Source organism: Hevea brasiliensis, chromosome 16, assembly GCF_030052815.1.
Source record: "Hevea brasiliensis isolate MT/VB/25A 57/8 chromosome 16, ASM3005281v1, whole genome shotgun sequence".
NCBI classification, from domain to species: domain Eukaryota; kingdom Viridiplantae; phylum Streptophyta; class Magnoliopsida; order Malpighiales; family Euphorbiaceae; genus Hevea; species Hevea brasiliensis.
Window position 1 is genome coordinate 53,113,305 of NC_079508.1, and position 23,498 is coordinate 53,136,802.

The 23,498-nt window shown below is 35.8% G+C and overlaps 4 protein-coding genes across 6 annotated transcripts; all 4 read right to left on the minus strand.

Annotated features, from left to right (window-relative positions):
• Positions 1-2,973: 2,973 nt before the first annotated feature.
• Positions 2,974-5,688, minus strand: LOC110672226 (5'-adenylylsulfate reductase-like 4). The gene is made up of 4 exons (XM_021834940.2): positions 5,090-5,688; positions 4,239-4,426; positions 4,015-4,139; positions 2,974-3,661 (listed from the first exon to the last, which is right to left on the minus strand). Exons 1-4 carry the CDS (start codon positions 5,300-5,302, stop codon positions 3,207-3,209), a joined length of 981 nt encoding a protein of 326 aa, XP_021690632.1. The 5' UTR covers positions 5,303-5,688; the 3' UTR covers positions 2,974-3,206.
• Positions 5,689-8,697: 3,009 nt separating this feature from the next.
• Positions 8,698-11,163, minus strand: LOC110672228 (uncharacterized). Of its 3 annotated transcripts, none has more exons than XM_021834945.2 (2): positions 10,297-11,163; positions 8,698-9,481 (listed from the first exon to the last, which is right to left on the minus strand). In XM_021834945.2, exons 1-2 carry the CDS (start codon positions 11,161-11,163, stop codon positions 9,467-9,469), a joined length of 882 nt encoding a protein of 293 aa, XP_021690637.2. In that variant the 3' UTR covers positions 8,698-9,466. The 3 variants fall into 3 exon arrangements, with proteins under 3 accessions (XP_021690637.2, XP_021690635.2, XP_021690636.2); XM_021834943.2 differs by having other exon boundaries at positions 8,698-9,514; XM_021834944.2 differs by having other exon boundaries at positions 8,698-10,064.
• Positions 10,142-15,040, minus strand: LOC110672232 (uncharacterized). The gene is made up of 4 exons (XM_058138412.1): positions 13,796-15,040; positions 12,803-12,860; positions 12,446-12,658; positions 10,142-12,218 (listed from the first exon to the last, which is right to left on the minus strand). Exons 1-4 carry the CDS (start codon positions 14,113-14,115, stop codon positions 11,277-11,279), a joined length of 1,533 nt encoding a protein of 510 aa, XP_057994395.1. The 5' UTR covers positions 14,116-15,040; the 3' UTR covers positions 10,142-11,276.
• A 152-nt stretch (positions 15,041-15,192) lies between these two features.
• LOC110672225 (probable pectin methyltransferase QUA2) lies at positions 15,193-22,358 on the minus strand. The gene is made up of 9 exons (XM_021834939.2): positions 21,981-22,358; positions 20,596-21,307; positions 20,374-20,503; positions 19,576-19,816; positions 18,237-18,450; positions 17,772-17,947; positions 17,296-17,599; positions 16,286-16,424; positions 15,193-15,775 (listed from the first exon to the last, which is right to left on the minus strand). The coding sequence occupies exons 2-9, from the start codon at positions 21,297-21,299 to the stop codon at positions 15,617-15,619; spliced, it is 2,067 nt and encodes a 688-aa protein (XP_021690631.2). The 5' UTR covers positions 21,300-21,307; positions 21,981-22,358; the 3' UTR covers positions 15,193-15,616.
• Between the last annotated feature and the right edge of the window lie 1,140 nt (positions 22,359-23,498).

Sequence of the window (23,498 nt, forward strand, 5' to 3'; positions counted from 1 at the left end):
CCTGTAGCCATAGTGGACTACCAAGTGAGGCAGCTGAGATCCAAACAGATCCCTATGGTTAAGGTTTTGTGGAGGAGTTAGTCAGTGGAAGAGTGCACCTGGGAGTCAAAACGGGACATGCGTAGCAAGTACCCTTATTTGTTCAATGTATAATCATGTGCTTTATTCTGCCTTGTGTAAAATTCGAGGACGAATTTTCTGTAAGGGGGGAAGAATGTAACACCCCAAAAATTTTAAATTTATGAGAATTTTTGGTATTTTAATTTTATTTAAATTTTAGGAATTTTTTTGAGATTTTTTGGATTTTAAAAATCGGGTTCGATTTTCCGAAAATATAAACTTTGATGATTTTTAAAAATTAATTTAAAGACCACGTAGCAAAACTAAAAATATATTTAGAGTCTACGTATTTTTTTTTAGAATTTTTCTAATTCTTGGACCTCGTTTTCGGTCCCGAGGCAGAGTAAAAATTTAAAATTTTGTATCTTGAATCGAACTGGCCGAATCGAACCGGATCGGATCGGACCGATCGAATCGGACCGGTCTTCTTCTCTTTTTCTCCTCCCTCCCGCACGCGTCGACCTTCTCCTCTACTCTCTCTCTTTTCTCTCTCCTCCCTCCTCCCCTTGCCGCGCCGCCGCCTCCCCTGCGTCCCCACCTCGCCGGCGCCCCACCTCCTCCCCACCCACGGCACCGAACGCCGAAAACGGCCTTGGAACGGACAGCGGCGATCGTTGGACTTCCTGGCCAAAATTCGGCCGATCCGGCCACCAATTGGACCGGGTCTTGTGTCTAAAATTATCTACTCGACGAGAGCTTTCCATAGACACCAAGAACGCCGAAATCCATTGAGCGGTTTGTCCAATTTTTGCTCGGGAAGTTTTTAGCCCATTTCGACTTTTGGGCTAGATTTCTCGAAAACCGTGAATCCCACGAGAAAACCGAGGGTACCAGCACGCTCCACTCGTCGAGAGCTTCGCGGCGACATAAATTTCAAATTTTTTCAACACCGTTTTTCGGTGGGTCCCATGGAACTTCGCAGTGTTTTTCCGAGCATTTAATGAGCTTAGAAAATTCTGAAAAATTTATGTACTAACCCCCGTGTTATGGGCTTCGTGTAGGTATCCTCGATTCGCGGAAATTCGACAGTTGACCGGGTCTGCGAAATTCCGGCCAGACAGACCTGTTACCGGAAAAGTCTCCGAATTGGACCGAAGTTTTGGCTAGCCCCCCATTGTCAGACGTCCCGAGCGCGTTTCCGAAGTCGGAATTGGCAAAGGTGAGCCGGGACAGCCTTCTTCCTCCGCCCAGCCGCCACAGTGATTGTCGTCAAGTCTGTGAGTAAAATATTAATTTTAATTGTAATTTCGATATTATTATATGTTCAAGCATGCCCATGCATCACTTATATGCATATATTTATGTAATTAAACTCTAGGCACGATATATGTTGCATTCATAACTGTTAGCGTGCCATGGATGTTGTTGTGGTAATTTGGAGCAGTGTGCGTGCGTTTGCGTGCGTGTGATGTGGTGTGGACTATGGATAGGACGGGTAGACACGGCTTGAGATCTTCACTGGGACCCAGTCCTTCGGGGTAGACACGGCTTGAGTTCTTCGCTGGGACCCCGATTTGGTTATTAAGTGGAAGTCCGAGCTGAGTTCTTGCTGGCACCAGGTTGGAATTAAGAGAGCTGTATAGGGGATCAGCTCCCATATATTATGATTGATGTTACGGGGTGCGTGAGTGCTCCAAATTACCTTTTTGATGTTATGATGTGAAAATGTTGTTGATGTTGCATTTCACTCTACAGGGTGCATTAGTTCTAGATAGTTATAGAGATTATGGTTAAAATTGATATTTTACTCTCTGAGTCGAACGCTCACTCCTGTTCAATATTTTTCCAGGCCATAGGAGGATATTTTTGAGGTTAACTTGCTTCCTTTCCTCGCAGGTTGTTTATCAATATTTGTGTAATTTTATTTACTCCTAGAATTTCCGCATGTGTTAGAAATGTTTATTTGATTTGGGTCTGTAAACTAAATTATTATTTTGGACCTGTAAACTTATATTCTATGCATGTTGATGGATTGGATGAGGGAGCTGAGCTACCATTTATTTTTATGCTGATGAGTATGTGGAGGGTGAGCTGAGCTCCCAATTGAGTATTTATTGTGTTTACAGGTCGGGTGAGTCGAAAACTCCCCGTTGGAAAGTCCATTTTATGGCCGGACTCTGTCCGTTTGGTTTCTTGAAATTGGGCCCAAATGGGCCTTAGAATTGGGTAAATGAACAGTTAGGCTTACTACGGGCCTCGGGGGCTTTAGGCTGGCTCAGGTCCTAGTGCCGGTCTGGCCCATAGGTTGGGTCGTGACAAAAGTAGTTTACATGCACATTCTGCGCTTTTTTTTTTTTTTTTTTTTTTTTTGCACTAGTATTAGATGAGGTCGCATCATGGGTCTTGCATTACCTATGCTCAATTTTGCTTAAAGTAAAAGATTATCTAACCACTTTATTTTTAGCTGATTAAGAATTTGTGTAACTTTCTTTATGCATAAGCACAAAAAAAACACTGAATTTCAAATCAAAACCCAAAAGTTTAAACCGTAATTATTCAAAGTTGAACCGTAATAATTCAAATCGAAACAACACTACGTCAGTTGAAGTCTCTAATAATAAATCAACTGCTGCTATAGTCTTGCATATTTGGCACTCAAATTAATTTAGTTAAGATTAGAATAAATGCAAAATACTGTTGATTGTTTATCTATTTATCCTACCTGTGTGTCAAGCTTGATAACTGTGATAAAATTCATATGAACAGTCTTTTTTTCACGTAAATGACTTTTGAGACAATTTATTTATGCTTTGAGTTATGATTAAAAATAAATGACACAATGCTTTAATTAAAAATCTTAATTATGGTCATAGAGCAACCACTTATACCCCAAGTAAAAAGCACCTCAAGAAATATCCAACATAAATGAATAAAATAGATGGGTTTGGACACAATGTCTATCAATATTATATATACACAAATTAGATTTCAATTATTGCTTCTTAAATGGCAAAATAAACTGTGTACTAAATCATATGGACAAATGAGAAATGGATACAACAATGTCAACATATTTCACATTGTCACAAACATTAAACTATAACCAGGGATGTCAAATTTTAGCCTTCGCACAATCAGAGAAAAACTCAGCGGCATTCACTAATTGGTGGACCTCTGCTGGTGCTTGCATCCCCTATTGACACCGTAACAAGGGACTTGGACGCCCATGCCCTGGCATTCATCGCTCCTTCTTGTAAATTAGTTTTCCTGCAAGGCTCCTTCAGAGAATTGAATACTTGTATTATTCCATTCAGATAGGCCCGAGGATGCTCCAAGAAGCTCCCCAATCTCAAGTTCCGAATATGCCCTCTCCAAGCAAACTGAACAAATACAAGCAGAGTAGGGAAAAATATGTAAATCAATCTCAAAAACACAAACGCAGTTGCCAGAGCCAAATATGTTTCCTGTCTAAACAAATTCTCTGGAGATTTTGCCCATGAGAATGGGCAGCTTTCCTGGTCATTGTTATCATTATTTTCATGGTTTGATGAGCGTACAATTTTGTCTAGGGATCCTTTATTCCGCGATGCAATCTTGACGCCTGCAACCAAGAAGGCAAGCATTATGCTTATTAGACCCCAATGGAGAAATATTCTTCAACCAATTGTATAAAATGCCAGGCAAATTATTTATTTAGAGATGCTATTCCATACAGATGCAAAACAAAAAAAAGGAACTATTAAACAATTATTCTTTGGTAATAAAAAAGAGATGCTTTTGTATAGAATGTTCACACATAACATACCATTTGCAATATAAAATCACCTATTAATTAGCAGGTTGAAGCTATACACCTGAATTGATTTCTATGGACAGAAATGGAAAAATTGTGCAGAGAAACAAACAAAAAAAATTAGAAGTATGCAGTAAGGAAGTCTAGGAGAAAAGCCTTACCTGTAACATCAGTATAGAAAGCAACAAGAGAACCCAATGTCCGGGAGCCATGGTACCGATCATGCATAGTAGAATTTAAAAGGAATAGAGTTGGAAATCCATGGACTCCGTACTTTGAGAGTATGCTGCAGAAACCAATCAGTTTTATAGTCATTAATCAAACAAACTACATTACAGCATGAAAAAAGGGAAAATTTTATGAAAATGGTCTTCCATTTACAAACCTTGGCCTAATGGATGATTCTTCAATCGCAAAATGGGGGATGGAAGGAAACAAAGAGGAAAGGAGGGAGAAGCTTGGTCTAAAAGTCCTAGAGAACGGGCACCATGACGCATAGAAGAGCACAGCTACATATTGGTGACTGTTCTTGTAAACCATACTCAGTGCCTTTTGTAATGAAACCTCATCGCCCTTCACAGTAAGGCACATAAATTTCATTAAATATATAAAACCAAAACTACAGCAAAAGAAAGTAACATTGCAAAGCCATATCGCTTTGCCAATACTTTCACTATTAATTCTAGTTTTTAAATGAACAAATAAGGCATCTCTGCCATCCAGTAAGTTCCTACAATCAATCACCTAGAAAATATCTATTTTTCAACTCTATACCACCATAACTCATATCCACCCAAGTTACATTGCTGAATGCTCACCAAAGCAGTAGTCAGGGTCTTAAAGAGTAACAAAAACATTTTTAGTGCAAAAGTTGTTTGCTTCAAGAGTCAATTACTTTGTTCAGACATGTGGAATGCATTTTTGTTAATTTTTGGTCAAAGAGTACCCATGTGAAAAATTTACCATGAGAAGCACGAAATTGCTAACTGAAAAGTGCCTAATAGGTTTACACAAACAACCCCAAAACAAAAGCAAAGAGATAAAACGGAGTGAACCCAAAATCAAAGATTTCACTCCATGTGTAAACACGAAGCTTAATTACAAGATCAAGTTCCAACAAGCTCATATGCACAAAAAAGAAATTCACAAATTAATATTTATCACCATGAAAAAAAAAAAATTAAAGCATGCAATTTAGGCTACCCATAGAAAAAAAAAGGGTTAAATTCTACATACCTCGGTAACCCCAACGAAATCAGGAGATTCAACACTGCCATAAACGGCATAGCTTCGATCTAGAAATCCAAAGATCAAATCTACAACGGACTCTCTAGGACACATCGAAACCCTACTAGGGTCGGCGGCGGTGGAACTCAGACTCCCCCAAATCATCACCATCACGCAGAGCAGCGTCACGATCCGCCTTGGCCAAACCCTAGTTCCCATCATCGAAAAGCCCACAAGAAAAAGGAGAAAAAAAAAAAAAAAAGGACCCAACTAAAAAAACCGAGGGCACTAAAAATCAGGGCAGTCGAGAGAAGAATCGAAGAAGAAGAAGGGAGGTGAAAGAACGAAACCAGCACATTTTAGGGCAATTTTGTAAAGGATGGAGCCCAGAGAATATCGAAAATGATTCTTAAATAGCAATGGAGTCAGTTGAGAGAGATCACAAGATAAAATAATAATAATAATTTATATAAGTCTGATTTTGGATGGGGGAAGAAGAGGAAACGGTAGCGCTTTGGGAGGGAGAGGGTCTGGGTGGGTGAGCGAGCAACCGATTCAGTGACTCATAACCCATAATCGTACAGTACAATTACAAGTCCAAAGGCGTGTTTACTTACGCGGTCCCAAAGCAATTTTTGTTTTAAATAAATAATATAGCCATATTAAATGACAGGTTTCATAAAATCCGTTAACTTGAATTTATATTAAAAAATTTATTACTTTTTAAATTAAATATTTATTATAAAATTTATATATAAATTAATTAAAATATTCATAATTTAGTATACATTTATTATTTTAATTATTTATATATAATAAAACTTTTATTTTAAAAATTACTGTATTTATTTTGTAGATATGAATTTGGGTTTACTTTGAGGAGAAATTTAATTGGAAAATTAAATTATATTTTGTAAAAAATAATTTATATATAAAAATATTTCTAAAAATTATTTTTTAAAAAAGTATTTTTGTATTATTTAATTATAATATTAAATGTATATATTTTAATAAAATTATTAAAATTAAGAAAATAAAAAATATTTTCTTTAAAAATGTATTTTTTATTTAAAAAATATTTTTTTATTAATTATTTTTTTTAAGTGTTTCAAATATTTTAAGAAAATATTTTTTATAAAATAAATGAAGTATAAATTATAAAATAATTTATTAAAAAAAAAAAAAAAAAATTGTTTGTTCTTGGGCAATCGCCAAGGGTACTCGGATTTTTAAGAGATATGGGATACCTGTACTGTAACATTCCAATAGGGGCGGCCACTTGCCGACGGATTAAATGAGCTTTATTCGCTTTTATAGTTGAACGCACTAAACAAATGAATTATTAATAGTGGATGTAACATCTATTTATTGTAATTTATATTAATTTTATTTTTAAAATTTAAAAATTAATATTATTAATATTATTTATTTTTATTTAAAAAAATTAATGTATTATAATTTTATTAAAATATTTATATTCATAATTTAAAATATAAAATATTTATTTATTATAAAAAATAATACGTTTTTCTGCATCTAAAAACTTAAAATTATCCAATAATTACATTTTTAAAGTTATTTCATTATTTTATTTTTTTAAGGAATTTAAATATTTTTTATTTTAATAATAAAATAAATAATATGTATAGTAAATTAATAATTATATATTTATTTTAATAATAAAATAAATTATATAATTTATACTCTCATTAATCATTGGATAGTTTGAATAGTAAATTATTTTTTATTATTATTTTTGAATAAATTTAAAATCAATTCTTTTAAATTGTGAATTAAATTTAAAATACTTATCAAATTATTATACAGAAAAGTTTTAAATTTTAATTTACAGGTCATGTATTATTTTAAACTAAAATATTATTTTTCATAAAAAAGTATCGATTTAATTTTAAATTAAAATGCAAATTAATTTAATCATTTTCAATGGATCAATTTGAAATCAAATTAAGTCACTAAGTTGATAATTAAATTTTTAATTTTATAAATCATTAAAATTTTGTTCAAATTAAGATAAGTTAAAGATCAGCATAAATTGAATGAGTTTTAATTAACTTGATTGATGTTATCGGAATTTACCCCCGCTGCTTTAAAAAAAAAAAAAAAAGAACAGAGACATTATCGAAAATACGAGTCGGTTCATTGTCCATATGTTTAAAGAAATATGCATATAATTATATAAATCATATATTTACAAGTATTAAAATTTCTATTCATATACTCCAGGCCATAGTTCAGCAGCAAAAATAATGTGGACCTTCTCTGCCACTTTTTAAGAAGAAAGAAGGAGACCATGACAACGAATAGATTTAGTTGACAAATCACAAAATTATTAGGCATCTGACGGTAACAACGATGATCATTATAATGGAGGTCTTCATTCTTCGAGATGGAAGACGGCATCAGTAATGATTAGATTTAACTGCTAAGTCTAGTGACCAAGCATTAACATTAAAAAATTATTGGCAGTAAATAGTTGAATCTATGCCCAGTTCAACCCTAAATTAACTAGTTATCCAAGTGGCCTCCCAATTGCTTTCAATGACGGTAAAATTGCTACTATTACCTTCACAAGATCAAAGCAAAAATGCGTTGCCTAGACTGAAACAAGAATATAGCCTCTCTAAAGAAACAAAACAGAGTCAGCCTCTTGCGCATCATAGCCTCAGTAGGCCGATAGCCACGTGCCGGACAAATTGTCTGGAAAACATGGAAAGTGTAAGCTTATAATATTTAAACATATCATTCTTTTCTGCACAGGTTCAGGAGTCGCAGGGAGAATTGATTCTTTCAACAAGGTAGGAGAAATAATTACAATTACTTTCTACGATGAAATAAATCAACAAGGTGCTATCCCCACACACACGGGGGGCAAACGTAGGTGGGGAAATATCCTTGGAGAAGTACAGAAGAATTAAGACATAACATGCATAAGGGCTAAGAATAAAATGCATACAAGCAATTGCACATGCTTAATGTCTATCAAAATGCATTCCTCTAGACCTTCAGGAACGCCTAAATCAATCGCTACTTGACTATACCTTAGAACCAAGACACAACCACACATCAAAAGCTTCAAAACCAATCATCATAACTCTATAAGCAAACTTAAGATAACTATTTGTATCATTGGTACCTAGTACCATTCAACAGTATAATCTCTGCACCCCACCAAGGCCACAATTATGGATAACACTATCACATCAACTTGCTGCTTGCAAATATTGCAATTGCTAGGGTGGGCCACCTCCACATCGACACCCTTCCACTGAAAGGAAGCTAAATTGTGGTACTAACTCTGACAGCCTTTCCTTAGTTGAATTAGCATGTGTTTAGGTTTAATGCTACTGAAAAAATATGAAAACTTACTCCACAATTCCAACTTATTTTTTATCATGTCTGTTATTATTTTTTTATATAGCAAATGATTTCAGCATAAACCACCATAAAACAGAGAATGTTCCTCTGGAAAGAGATGAGGGCACCATAGGAAATTATAAGAAAAATAACAAATGATCAATGTCATATTTTGCTCATTATCACAAAGCCAGGAGCATCACACTTAGACATGACATTCTAGTACTATTAATGCATGGACAGCTTAAGAACAGCCTTAAACAAATCTTAATAAAACCAATATATAAATTCAATTAACAGTAAGCGTGATATCTACACTACAAATAGTAAAACTTTTGTTAATTAAGGTATTACAGAACAATATTCCAATTAATGTTGCTTAAGAGGAACCCTTGTGGCATTTGCTAACATATTCCAAAGAATAATTCAATACCAGAAATTGATAGATGGGTTATTAAGTTTAATCCAGTAAGATAAATGATCAATTTTCCCCTGCAGCTCAGTAATTAGAAAAACGCATAAAAACCAGATGGGCGGTTGAAACATGAAAACTGAGGAACTAAGGGTCAATTTTAGCCAAAGAAACAATTTTGTTTAGATGTAGAAATTACCTCATATGGACCTCTTGTCCTCAATCTGACTTAGGGATATGAGGAACATTTCCGTTTGGGCCACAGGTTGTGCATGGATGACCCATTCTACAGGAAATTGAACTGGGCAGAGAACTTGGCCTTGCAGGCTGCACACATAAAACCTATTGAGCCTACTTATTCTTCAAATTCTAGAGCCTCATGGTGAAACTCATTTCCGCACCACACACAGACACACAAAGTTGGAACATGGTGCCTGCTTCCAATCTTTGGTAACAAAGGCAAAGCTTCCTTATCAAGCCAAACAGATGAATCAAGACGTTGATCGATTTCTGCGTCATATGAAAAGACCCTGGACTCATCTGAAGGAGGGATCAGAAAATTATATTTCATATTCTCCATGCTGCCTGATCTCAGCCCTTCAAAACCTGATATGCTACAAAACGTCTACCAAAGAATTCAGTTTCACCTTGTCCATCAAAGAAATAGATTATAAATCACAATTTCTGTCAATTGTACACACCAAGACTGGTTAAACATAAGTTCTAAATCTGATCCATTAATCCATCTATACTGAAGACTTTTACATCCTTAAAAGTGAACATTTTTTTTGTTGCGGTCCATGGAAATCTCTTGTGAATATGAACTTGAAAAACAGAAAATAAATAGGTCAGAGGTCCACTAGATATAGACCCAGTAAGGACTCTCCGACACTCAAATTAGAGCTAATATGAGAGAATAAAGCATTAAATTGATTAGAGAGAATAACATAACTCCTAGACGATCTAATTTCTTTATATAAGATATAGACAATGGTTAGTTATAGTAAGTCAACTATGTAATTATGTAGATATTATTAACTAGCATAATTATAAGACTATTTTTATTTACAGTGCATAATTATAGGCATTACTATATTTAGCAAACTTACTAAGATTGCTTATCTTTAATCAACATTCTTTCCTTTTATTGAGTGGGTCTTACAGTGATCGAACCGACTAAACGAATCTCAAGTAGCCCTGAAAGATATGCAATGCAAACACCCTGATTTCATTTATATTCTCGGAAAACCAAAAAAAAAAAAAAGAGGGGAAGATAAACACAAATGAAAAGCAGAAGGTACATCATATCATCAGTCCCCATTTAATGGTTAAAAACAACACAGTACCAACTGGAAATTATTCACCAAGTATTCTATGAAGTGAAGATTAAAAATGATTCCATAAAAAAAAATAAAAAAAAAAATCATACCTTATCTGACATTACTTCACATGAGGGAAAACAGCCTGTTGAATGTACTAGTTGAGATGAAGTATCAGCAAAACTACCATGCAGGTCATTTTTTTCATCAGTTCTCCACATAAACTCAGATATGACATTTACACTGGTTGGGGTATGGGTGCTAAAACCAATCACTGATTCATTCTTCCTAGGATTTAAGTCCTCCAACCTTGGCTCCTCTTTAGCTTTTCCAGTCAAAATCCTATTCGAATTATTGTCAACACTCCAAACTTGTTCACTGTTAGAGAGACAAAGCAAGCTGTCTATAGGAGCCCTTTTCTTCTCATCCAGAGTCCAACTACAAAGACCAGTTACATCATCTTCCATAGAAAATTTCTGTTGAGTCCCAGAATTAACAAGGGGACAATCCTTTGAACAGCTTTCTTGCATGGTGCTTTTCACAGAATCCATATCCTGTTCTCTGTAGCAATGGTCAAAACCAGTATGTGGTTCACCATCACACAGACTTTTAAATCCCTTATGCTTCCACTGGTCCACTGTGTTACATGAAACCTTATTCATGCTATTCTCATTACCATGTGTTTGCTCATTAGAAGATGGTTCACCAAAACTGCTTTCAAAATTTTTATCAGGCATAAGGTTCTTTGATCTGCCATCCAGGGCTCCATCATCTTTTAAAGAAAATGTTAGCCCATTAGCTGATGGAGCAAGTAAAAAATTGTTGGAACTTCTTCCCTGCTCAATATTAGTTACACATCCTTCAAGTACATCTGCGTCTTTGCTGTGATCACAGATATTAGAGCATGGGACTTCAACAAGATTAGGCACCTCGATAGTACCATTAGAAACCTTAACAATAATATTTTCAGGAAGCATTGCTCACAGGCAAATAAAGTAAGCTCGCTGCCTTCAGATTCCTTGATGGCATTTCTATCTTGTGCAACTGGCATTCCCCTTCATATTATTTTCAGTAAAATGCATCTGCTCATTCAATGATGGAATAGCTGAGCAGCTTCCGATGCTACTCTCCAGCTCATTATTAAAGTGTTATTGCTACCAAAACCAACAGTTTGGACATCATTCCTAGACTTACACACTTCATCAAGTTTGGGCTTGTTTAGTGTTCTAGCAGAAACTTGGTTCACCTCATCGTTGGAAAAACATGCTGTCTCATCTAAGGATGAAGGTAAACCCTCTTTAGAACCCATTTCACTCCTCATCTCCATCACAATGGAAATTGAAAGTCCATGCACATTATTTACAGAACCATATCTTTGGTCGCCACCATAACAGCCTTCAGAACTTTGCTCCTTGCTATTGGTTGCAACATTCTCTTGTATTGAGCAATTATTGTCAAACCCAGTTCTTAGCTTATCTTTCCCAACAAAAACTGTGTCATCAATTTTCATGCAACTTATTGTGCTAGAAAGAAGTCTATCCTTGATAGCTTCACCATCAACTGTTTTCTCTTCAGAATTTGAGGCAATTAAACCACTATCAGAACCTGTCACCTGATAATGCTCCTTCATTAAGCTTACGCATACTTGATCCTCATTGCCGTCAATTGCACATGCTTGCTTCCTTCCAACAGCAGCAAGTGAACAGTTCTGAGAACCTTCTTCCTGGCTGTCCAAATTATTGATTCTGTCAGTAAAGCACCCAAGAACATTTTTTTCATCAGAAGATTTACAAACAGAATCATTCTCCTTATTCAAACCCGGGCAAACATAATTTTCAACAGCAACAACATTAGCAACTTCACTCATCTTCTCTGCCTTATTATTAATTGTGCTACAAACTATATCCTGCATACCACAATAAGATTTACCAGTAGTATTTTCTTTTCTTTTATAATTCGGAATGGCAGAAATGATTTCATCATTGATTTTAATGTCAGAATTTATAGCAACAGTGCCCATATCACTTCCAATTGATTATCTTTAAAACATCAGGACGAACTCCTAGTAATGGAGGTACAGTGCTCCTTTGGATGGTCATGTACCCACTCGAAGCATCAATTCTCTTAAAACAATCAATTCCCAAGGTCACCATTATAGCAATGCCTGATGTGGTTCCCAAGGTGACCATTATAGCAATGCCTTTCTTCAAAAGGTTTATGACAAAATTGACATTCATACTTTCCATTTTTAATTATCACCCTCTCATTCGTGAATGTTCCTTGTCTACGACTCTTTGAAGTCCTCTGATGAGCTGGCAGCAGGTGTTGCAGCAAGTCATCTGGCTCATCAAAAGCCATGGTGCATTTATGGCACTTATATTTTCCTGGTGTTTGGACTCGCCCGGTAATCCCTATCTTCAATGGGGAAAATTGCTTTTCATCCCCATTCTTGTCATATTCAAGGGTAAAGATCTACAGCCTACAGTGTATTTTGTCAACTTTACAGGAAATTAAAATGCATAAAACAAAGACCATGAAAAACTTACATTCCCAGAAGATATTTTGCCAGCCAACTGAGCATTGCCATCCTCATAGTCAAAATTTTGACTGGCTTGCATCTTGAAGTAAATATGATGAAACTTCCTTGCAGGACATAAACTGCTGCCCATTAGAACTGGATATTATCAAATTAGCAAAGATAGGTAAGAATTACACAACCAAGAAAGGTAAAACTGCAATTATATTTACTGAGTTTGTTGTATACAGCCAAATTCAATCAACCTTGTAATACTAAATTAAATAATAATTCTACAACATCTCTAAATTTGTTCACTATGGTCCTGTTACTGCTGTACATGTAGAATCTTAAGTGAACAAACAAACCCAGTATCAGTGTGTGTGTTTGACAATGTAGTGCTTATTCAATTTACAAAGAGAATATTTCCAATAGCACAAATGAATTATCAGAATATTCTTTCATCAACAATTTATGAAGTTTTAGAGAAAAATGTTGCATAAACACTTAAATAGAGACAAGTAATACCTAAGAATCAATCAGCAATGTATCCATGAGCATAGTAAGCAATCGCCAATTAGTAAGCTTGTCCTAAGAATGATGGTAACAAAAAAGATAATGTCAGGTTTGATGAGTGGTGGTAAAGCACTATATGGATAAAAAGGTAAAGATTTTAGGATTTGCATCCCCTGTGCAAGAGAAAAATGTAAATACAGTATACAGCAGAAATTCATAACACAGAATGTATACTCATAAAATCCTCATTCAAAATTAAATTAACTGTCAATCAAAATTCTTAGATTATCTAGCCATCTAAACAAGCCAGAAACAAAAATCTCGTTCATATGTAGAGCAACCAAATGCATCTCATAAGTCAAAGTTTAAATTTTCTTGAGCATCTAACTTCCTCAATGTTAGTTTTTCCATTTTGTATTTTCCCCAATTCAAATTCATGTAATACGTTCCAAGTCACACTCAACAGGAAACAAATTAACACAAATAATTGCCGGTCATGCATTTGGGCAAAATAACTTGCATTAACCAACAAAAACCAGAACAGAAAAATAAAATCTGAAAACAAAATTGTCAAAAACCTTATGTATCTTCTACAAGCAATCCAAAAGTAACCAGCTTTCTTCTTGATGCAAAGCATCAGCTTCCAACCTCTTGGCAACACATCCCCGAGCATACTAGCATTCACAATCTTCTTCTTCCTCCTGCTTGTCACCCATTCTCCCTCTAAACCCTGCAAAGCCCCTAACATCTCCGCCTCTGTATGCATTCCCATCGTTAGCCTCCTAAGCTCCTCTCCATAGTCATACAGATCCTCCATACTACCCAATGCCAGCAAGTCAACCTTCATTCCATTCTTACTCATCATCATAATCTCCCCCTTCTTCATCTCCATTTCCATCGTCACACTGCCATTATCACCAATCGTCTCTCTCTCTCTATTTGCTTATTCTCAGTGTCAATGACCTGATTGAGATTACTAATGTTACTATAGAAATTAGTCTCATATTTTCTCGGCCTGCCTCGCTTCCTCTTTTTTGCAGTAGACTCAACAATGGCAGTCAGAAATGCCTGCTTCATGGGAAAAGTTTGCAGTGCCTCATTCCCTGTTGAAGGAAAACCTAGTAATTCGTTGTCATGGATCAGAACAGAACCTAGGTTATTATCATTACTATTATTATCATTATTATCATCCTCTTTCTCACTTGAGTGAGAATTGGCTCCAGACAGGGACTTAAGGAGGGAAATGATTTTAGAACTCTCCTCATTTAGACCTTGTTCGGCGGCTTGGAGGGGAATGCGGGACTTAATTGAAGGAGAGAAGGAGAATTGCAAGTTGTTGCGAGTAGACAATCGGAGGCGGGAAAATGTCTATTTGCGGCTGCCGGCGGATTCGTTGAAAACGGAGCGATCGATTTTAGGAGTGGCAACGTCAGCGTGGTTTTGGAGATAATGGAGAGAAGAGGAAGATAAGGAGCAGAGTGAAAAAGAGGGCAGTTCAGACTGGGAAAGAAGGCGAAGATCGATGAGATGAAGGGATTCCGAGTGGAGGCGGTTCAGGTGGTGGTGGTGGTTGTTGGAGACAGAGGAGTCGACGGTGGCGGTGGCCATGGCATGGAAGAGGGAGGGATTCTGTTAACGACGGAGAGAGCAGGAAGAGGCGAAAGGTGCTTTAAGTGCAAACGTAGAGCCTAGAGGCGCAAGAAAGCGGAAGGATTAGAAGTTGTAAAAAGAGATGGATTTTGGACCTTTTGGGGGTGACATGGTTGCCTGGTTGGAGGACTACTGTTCAGTGTAACGGTTGCGCGTGGGTTTCAAACTCGGGATTGGATGGCTGGGCTCGGCCTTCCATTTTTTGAAACGACAGACCGAGACTAGGGCAGTGTAAAATTAGTGTTCTTTTCCAGGGAAGAAAACCAGGCAGAGTAAGAGATAAAAGCGAACGGAACAAATAAATCTTTGAAAAAAAAAAAAGAAATTATAAATAAAATATTCCCTCACATAAAAGAACTGCCAAGCATTTATATAATACATCAATGTGCTTATTCTGCAATCATCTTCACAAATCACAATCTTAATCATGTGGTTGTGTAGTTGTAATTTGACAATGCATGGAAAATGGATAATTAAATTAAATGTGATTCTATACTTGTCGTTAGCTTGGCACCTCAACTGAATAATTTTTACATGGCCCTATGTAAACCTTACGGCTTCAAAGGATTTGTGGTTGGATCCACCAAAGATCGTTTGATTCCTCTTCTCTGTTTTCTGCTTTCTTCTTTCTGTTCAAAATTTTTGATTCCTCCATTCTATGATGGAGCTTTATAATCGTTAATAACATTGCAAAATCAATACCAATAGTATGATCTAACTTCTCGGTCTCCTTTTTCAGAAACTCATAATCAGCTTGCTTGCCTCTTGAAGAAAGGTTTCTGGCAGATAAGGAGCCTCTCGTCACTGTTGCTTTCTATTTCTACAACTCGTGCATCCCACTTCAGCCGTGTTGTTAGAGCTCTAGCTAATTCAATGAGTGGAGCCGCGTCATGTATTATCACCCAACCCTGCATCAACCAGAAACATTAGTAATAATGCAGAAAAATAAAGAAACATTTTCAATCTTGCCAAATCAGGATAAAATGGAAGCTAGAAAACTTCTATTATACAAAACCTTTGTAAATATGGCCATTTGGTAAATGCTTAAAACACAACAATATCCATGTTTGTGCACCATGGTCCTTGTGGAAGTTCACACATTCTAATGACAATATTCTTTCATTCCATAGATATCTGAATTACAATTCTTAACATTGTAGGTAAGTGTTGATGACAACCATCTAAATCTGAACATGCACTTAAGCATATGAATCTATCATCACAAACACATTAGAAGTTTAAATTAACAATGAAACATCACACAGCATATATGATGGTTTTTGTGGCCTAGCAAAAATAAGAATGTGTGCTGAATAATTGATCATGTCAGGTTGATAACATTTTCCCCACCATTAGCTACAATAATTTGACTTTTAAGACATTCAAAATTCAGAAAGTGAATTTTTTTAACTGAGTACCTCTGGGCGAAGTACTCGATCAACCTCAGTGAATATGTCCAGCATGGTGCACCTACGCTGCTGACCAGATTCAAGGGATAGAAGTCCAGCTGCATGCACTAAATCATAAGTTCTTGGGTATGTTGGGAATGCTTCACACCTGAAATGGAAAAATATTCATCTAATCAATAAGCACAGAACACAATAAAAATGTCAACTTATTTACAATAATTAGAAATCAGTGTACAGATTGTAAGTGCACCAACTTAACATAACTTTCTCTTCTCATCTACAGATTCTAATCAAGAGCCTACCCAGACATCTTCATAAATTAACTACACAAAATTTACTCCAGAGTCTTTCTATGTGAGAAAATCAAGACAAACCAAAATTCAGGAATGGTACAGTATTTTCTACAATACAAGTGAGAAGATGTCCATCAGTAAGCATTACTTCTAAAAAGTCGCCATCTGAATTTCTCCGATTACACAATCATACTTGTTTTAATTAACTTCGGAAAAGAAAATTATAATGGTGCTGTTACTAAGCTGCACTCAGAAGTCAGAACAATCGATTTGGTCTGTGGAACATCATTGATTGAATTGAATACAAGCTTTTCCTGACAACACTTCCTCCATAATGACCTGTGGAGCTAGCTTAGTTCATAATCAGGACTAGAAAGTAAAGGCCTCAGGGTTTTATGCTATGTTATCTGTTCAGGATAATCCACTTGGAAAAAAAGGTCTGAGCAGAAGAGGGTATGGAACAAGGTAAGCATCTGAACAAACACGGAAATTTTGTTACATAAAATAACCTATTTTCTTCCTAGCACAATTCTTTTTATTTATCAGTTTTGTGCTCCTGACCAAGTACTCTCAGAATTTAACTTGTTATTGCATACGCTTTAAGTACCAAGAAAATGTCAATTGCTTCTGAATCTGATAATTTAAATTTCCAATTCCACTTAGAACAAGAGTATTACTACAAAGATAATATGTTAAGGAGAAGATGGCAATAGACGGTAGAATTACCAGTCATGTAATACACCAACAAAGCCCCTGTCAAGAATCAAGGGTAGGTAGTTAGGTCCAGTTGTTGGCACCACATTCATAACCCACACAGACTTCCCAGCTTCCAAAAGTGCAGAATTAAAACCACCAAAATAAGCATTCATGTCCAGCACATTTCTGAGCATGTTATAAGGTGGAGAAGGGTCCTCATCACCAGGTCTCTTTGGATGATCTGAGAATATTAACGGTGACAGAAGTGACCAATAGTTATGGACTGCTGTTCTCCAGTTTTCCGATTCCTCCGCTAATTCTTCTGAATGCAAACCTGATAATTATAGAAAAAAATTAACATAAAATATGAGGTAAAAATAGAAGACAAAAAATAAAATTTGGCAAAGGAGATAGAGTAAAGATTTTCATCATCATCAGTCTATATATTTTGAAGCTTATCCACTAAGATGTTGTTCTAAAACCATGTAGAAGAAAGTAAAAATCACCATGTATTGCAAGCTCGCTCTTGCTCAATTGCGACCTAGAAGGCCAGGTTCTCCTCTCCTCTATAGGAATCCATCGCCGACTCTGTGTTCCTGCTATGCATGCTTGGAGTGGTCGATAGTAAGGAGATTCAACGTCATGGCCTCTACTGCAGATAGAAGGACCTGAACCAGGCTTCCTAGAAACACAAAAAGTTTGTGCTGTAAATTGGGACAGTACTTAGTTCTCAAGCAACTTCACATACAATATGTTTCTTATGCTGGCTCTTTATATTATACTCCCATTTCCAATGCGTATCAAGTACCATAAAGAGGCATCAGTATTAGGATATAATCCACCTAGAATAAGGAAAAAATAATTTGAAATTTAAAATGCTTATTTGAGCTTGGGCATGTATGCCCTTACCCAAATCTAAGCTACAATGATGATGCAAATATTAAATAAAAATATCTTTCAAGTTGCCTTACCTGGAACCATAGCAATTCCTTTTAGTAGTCTTTTTCCATATGACAGTTTCATCTTGTTGAGACAACATCTCCCAACAGATATTTTCTGCAAAATCTCGAACAAAGTTCCACCTTTTCAGATTCTCTTTATTACGAGCGTTTGTAAGAGGTGAAGTCCAGACAAAATATCCACCAGGCCTTAAAACTCTATCAACTTCAATCAAGAAAATACCATCTGTAACACATCAAGCAAATACTTAACTATATTTCATTACCAATTATTTTAAAAAATTTATACACGGTATAAGGTATGTATGAAGGATCAACTACTATTGTGCGCACAGTGGGAGGGGACACAAGAGATTTTCCGATCTCAATTGGATTACACAAAGGATCAGCCATAAGCCCTTACCTTTTTACATTAGTTTTATATGAACTAACGAAACATATACAAGAGAGTATTCCTTGGTGCATGATATTTGCGGATGATATTGTTCTGATAGATGAGACACGAGAAGGAGTCAATAGAAAGCTAGAACTTTGGAAAAGTACTCTAGAGTCAAAAGGTTTTAAACTAAGTAGAACGAAGACAGAATACATGCATTGCAAGTTCAGTGAAGGCCAAACTGGTGATAGGGAAGGAGTTAGTTTGAATGGAGTGATACTGCCCCAAAGACTTTAAACATCTAGACTCAGTCCTTCAAGTAGATGGGGGATATGAGGAGGATGTTAGTCATAGGATTAAAGACTGATGGTTGAAGTGGAGACGTGCCACGGGAGTTTTATATGATCGTAAGATTCCCAATAAATTGAAAAGAAAATTTTACCGTACAGCCATACGACCGACTATGTTATATGGTAGTGAGTGTTGGGCACTGAAAGAGTCGTATGCATCTAAGATAAGAGTTACAGAGATGAGAATGTTAAGGTGGATGAGTGGCCATACTGGACTAGATAAAGTCCGTAATGAGAGTATTAGAGAAAAGGTAGGAGTGTTGCCAATTGAAGATAAGTTGAGAGAAGGGAGATTGAGGTGGTTTGGTCATGTGAAGCGTAGACATACGGAGGCTCCAATTAGACAAGTAGAGCACATTAAGTTAGAAGATAGAAAGAAAAAAAGGGGTAGACCTAAATTGACTTGGAAGAGAGTAGTACAACATGACCTAGAAGCATTACACATTTCTGAGGATTTAACCCAAAATCGTTCAGAGTGGAGAAAGCGAATCCATATAGCCGACCCCAAATTTTTGGGATAAAGGCTTAGTTGAGTTGAGTATATGGTACTAAAAAATTATTTCAAATTCGAGATCAATGATACCTAATTCAGTGCATCACATTTGAACTAACTTGGAACTAGTACCTTTTTGGTCCCAATCAATGCTGCACCATGCACAATGCAACATATCAAAGGAAAGAGAAGGATATGGCAACTGTTTTGAAGAAAAGGAACCAATTATTGCAGGAAGACCTCTTTCAAGAGTAAGTTGAACTTGACTGCCTGAAGCTTCATAGTTTGCAATGCACATGGTTAGAAGTTGTTTTGGAAATAGATGTGCTCCAAAGCTACCATAACCGCACCCTATGTCCAAAATGGTTCTTACCTACAAACATTAGGAAATGAATAGGATTTATTATTTAAACTTACTTCACATAAAGGATATCTGATACCATAAATACAACATTGGGAGAGCAGGTAGGCATTGCAAGAAACAAGCACTTGTGTCAGTATAAAGCAACCATGCATAGCATGCTTCTTTTTCACATCCAAGTAATGGCAAAGTCTATGTATCCTAGATTAATCAACACAAATGCAGAGTTGAATGTTGTGAAGGATTTTATAAAGCATTTTACAGCCTCATCCAATTAGAGCTGCAGAATTTCCACTCTTGTTATAATTAAAACTTTCTGAATAATCTGCATTGCTTGTTGCCAGATTTACATTTTCCAGACAAATGTGAATTTTGAAAATTAGCTGCTCCTCTAACTGTTTACTAGAAAGATTTCAACTTTTTTCTTATAATTGGATGGAACCACTAGAGGCCAGGACCAGATTATAGCACTACTGCCAGGTCACCAAATTAAGAAGCCACATGAGACAAAAAATTAGTCAATTTCAATGATAGTGATGGTGAGAGAGAGATCATAAATATTCACTTACTCCAGCTTGTATGAAGTTAGATTCATTTCTCAGTCCAATCATTTCAGCAATTTGATGTGAGTAATCTTCAACACCATCAAACATAGAGGATGAACGAAAGGAAATCTGCTCCTCATCCAACATCATCATCCTGACAATCAATTTAAAAGAAGAATTAAATGAACAATTGGGAAATAAAATCTCAATTAAATAGAGTTTGTTGGTGGAAAATTTTCTGCTCACCTCTTGGTCAGACTACCAGAGGAAAGTACCTCCTGCGCAGTAATTTTAACATTTGAAACCCAGATGACATCCCTTCCAGTAGGCCACCGAAGAGGAATCCTATAATTTACTGGTGGAAGCAGTAAACAATTTTGCCTTGACCCTTGCCCACAATGACGATCATTCTCATTACCATCAGAAAAACCCAAAGCAAGATTCTCTGTAACATTGAAACAAGGAACATAATTTTCAGACTCTTGAGAACAGAATTCGACATCCTTCAACCTTGAAGAACCAAGAGACAACTCGCCAATATCCCATAGGTCCGAAACAAGTTGCTCCTGAAGTCGCCTATAGTTATGGAGTATTTGACCTCTTGACGAGGTTGATATTGAGATAGTCCACCAGAAAGATCCCGTAAGAGCAAGAACTAAAATCACAACCAAGCTCAACTTCAAAAGTAGCAATGTGAATTTGTTCCTGCTCCTTGGAGTCCCAATGCTGAATGGATCAGAAGCAAAGCCATTTTCACTGCTTCCATATTTAGAAGGAGAATTACTATCAGGGAGAAGTACTCGGAAAGGAAACTTGAGGGATAAATAACGGTGACGGTTTCTATCCAAATCTTCCTTTTCTGTTTTATCCTTCATTTGGGAGTCCCATAAATCGTGGTTGTTCCCTGAGATCCGCATCCCTGATATGACTCGATGCAGAGGCCTAGTCATTTTCTAACCTGGAAACTCCCACAATAAAAATAAATAAATAAATAAATAAATAATTTTTATGTGACCTGATAAACTCAGTAGCTTCTTCAGTTAAGCAAAGTCCAAACAACAGAAACAGAGAAACCCATATAAGATTTTCACCAAGATGAGATGAAAATTGGGAGAAAAGCGAGACCCGGGAAATGTTCTTTAATCCAGAAAAATCCTATATAGCAGACAAAAGTGAAAGAAATTGGATTGAACCAAAACCGCCAATGCTATGTCAATTGAAGATCAATTCTCAACCAATGATGATAGATCATAGTCCAGCAAACATAGAGACAGTGAGTGGGAAAAAGGAGAAAAAAAAAAGAGTAGAAAATTATGAAAGATTGAACTTTCTTTGTAATTCAAAGATTATACTCTTTTTCCCCCAATAAAACATTGGAATCACTCTCGGTGAGTTCCTTAACCTCGAAGAAGCAGCCAACCAAATTTCAGTGAAATATACTTCATTTCAGTATCTCTCTCTCACACACACACACACCCAAAAAGAAAATCAATAAGAAGTGAAGGAAACTGATACAGATCAATCAAGTAGGCAACAGAAAACAGAGAAACAAAATCATTCGTAATCTAACCAAACCTAGCACAAGATAATAGATAAACAAAGCAGTTAAAATAAGCCAAAAAAAAAACTACCTTAAATGGGCACAAGAGGAATGCTACTAGAGTGATGAACGAGAGCTAAAAAAAGATCCCCGAAAATCAGTAAGAATTCATGAATGCTTTACAGGCAGCAGCAACAGCTTCTTCAATCTTCAGCTTTGGTTTTGTTGTTAGATAATTCTTTAAACTTGAAATATATATTACACGTATCCCTCTCCCTCATTCACTCTTTAAACCTATGGTTGCCTGATAGAGTTGGAAGAGAGAATTTGTATGGGTCCAATCAGGAGGGCAGAGCTCCCGTGAAAACTGAAAACTATTCATTATATATAGTATTTTCTTTTCGATATGCAATGGGTAAATATGCAAATCTGTGAAGTATTGGATTATACCCAACGCGCTTACAAGCAGTTCCCCACCTCTCCACCCCTCCCTCTCTCATTTATATTACGCTTCGTAGTTGATATAAATTGTAATTTAAAATCCACGTTCCTTGTTTGATTCAACTCAGTTGAATAGTTTGTACTAAGGCGATCTCAAACTCAAATAAAAAATGAGAATTACTGTAAGCAATAATCAACATAAAAATTTCATCACATTCTCCTTATATAAATGTTAGAATGTCCTCTAAAATATTTTGAGATACTCTCTAATATAATATGACTTAAAAATATTATATTTTTTAAAATTTAATTTAAAATTATTTAAAGTAAAGAAATATAATTGAGATGAGTTGATTACCTTATTTATTCATAATTAAACTGAAGTCAGTCATACTTCCTCTTCTATTAATTACAGCAAGTCAGAAAAATAAGAAAGAGTCTTGTGTGGACATAAAGCAAATGGAATTTACGATGGAAATGTGTAGATCTGGGAGACAGTAGAGCCCAAAGGGCATTTATATAAACATTAAAAAGAAATAACATATACTTGGCCGCGTGATCGCATTTGACCGGCGCCAGAATTGCCGGACACTGACCTCTACAGCCTATTGAGTGCATGCTGAGAATAATTTTTAAGATAGGTTTAGTATTTTAATTTTAATCAAATATAACTTTTATTATTATTATTATTATTTAGAGTTTGAAGAGGTTTGGAAAAAAATAATTAATAGATAATAATTAATAAAATAATTAATAAAAATTATTAATATTATCAAATAAATCTTAAAATTAAAATAAGTAGCAGGAGAAAGGTAAAAGAAATAGCGCAGAATGAAGCAAGCTGAAATGGAATTTTACCCTGCAAGAGTTTTTTATTGTTGGTTTCGTCGTCGTTCTAAATTGTAATGATGGTGCTTGTTTGAGGGAGATAATGCGCTTTTTTTCGTGGTCCAAAAGGTCACAGCCGAAGACAGATTTTCAACTCTTAATTACTGGTATTAAAATTTAATATTGATCATTTTTTTTTATCAGAAAATTTAATATTAATCATTCATCCCAGATTCTATGTCTATTTGTATAAACCCCTTTGCTAAACTACAGTGGCAAGCTGCTTATTTAATATTTTCCTTGTAAGCTTATTCTCAACTCAATTCAATTCAATTCAGTC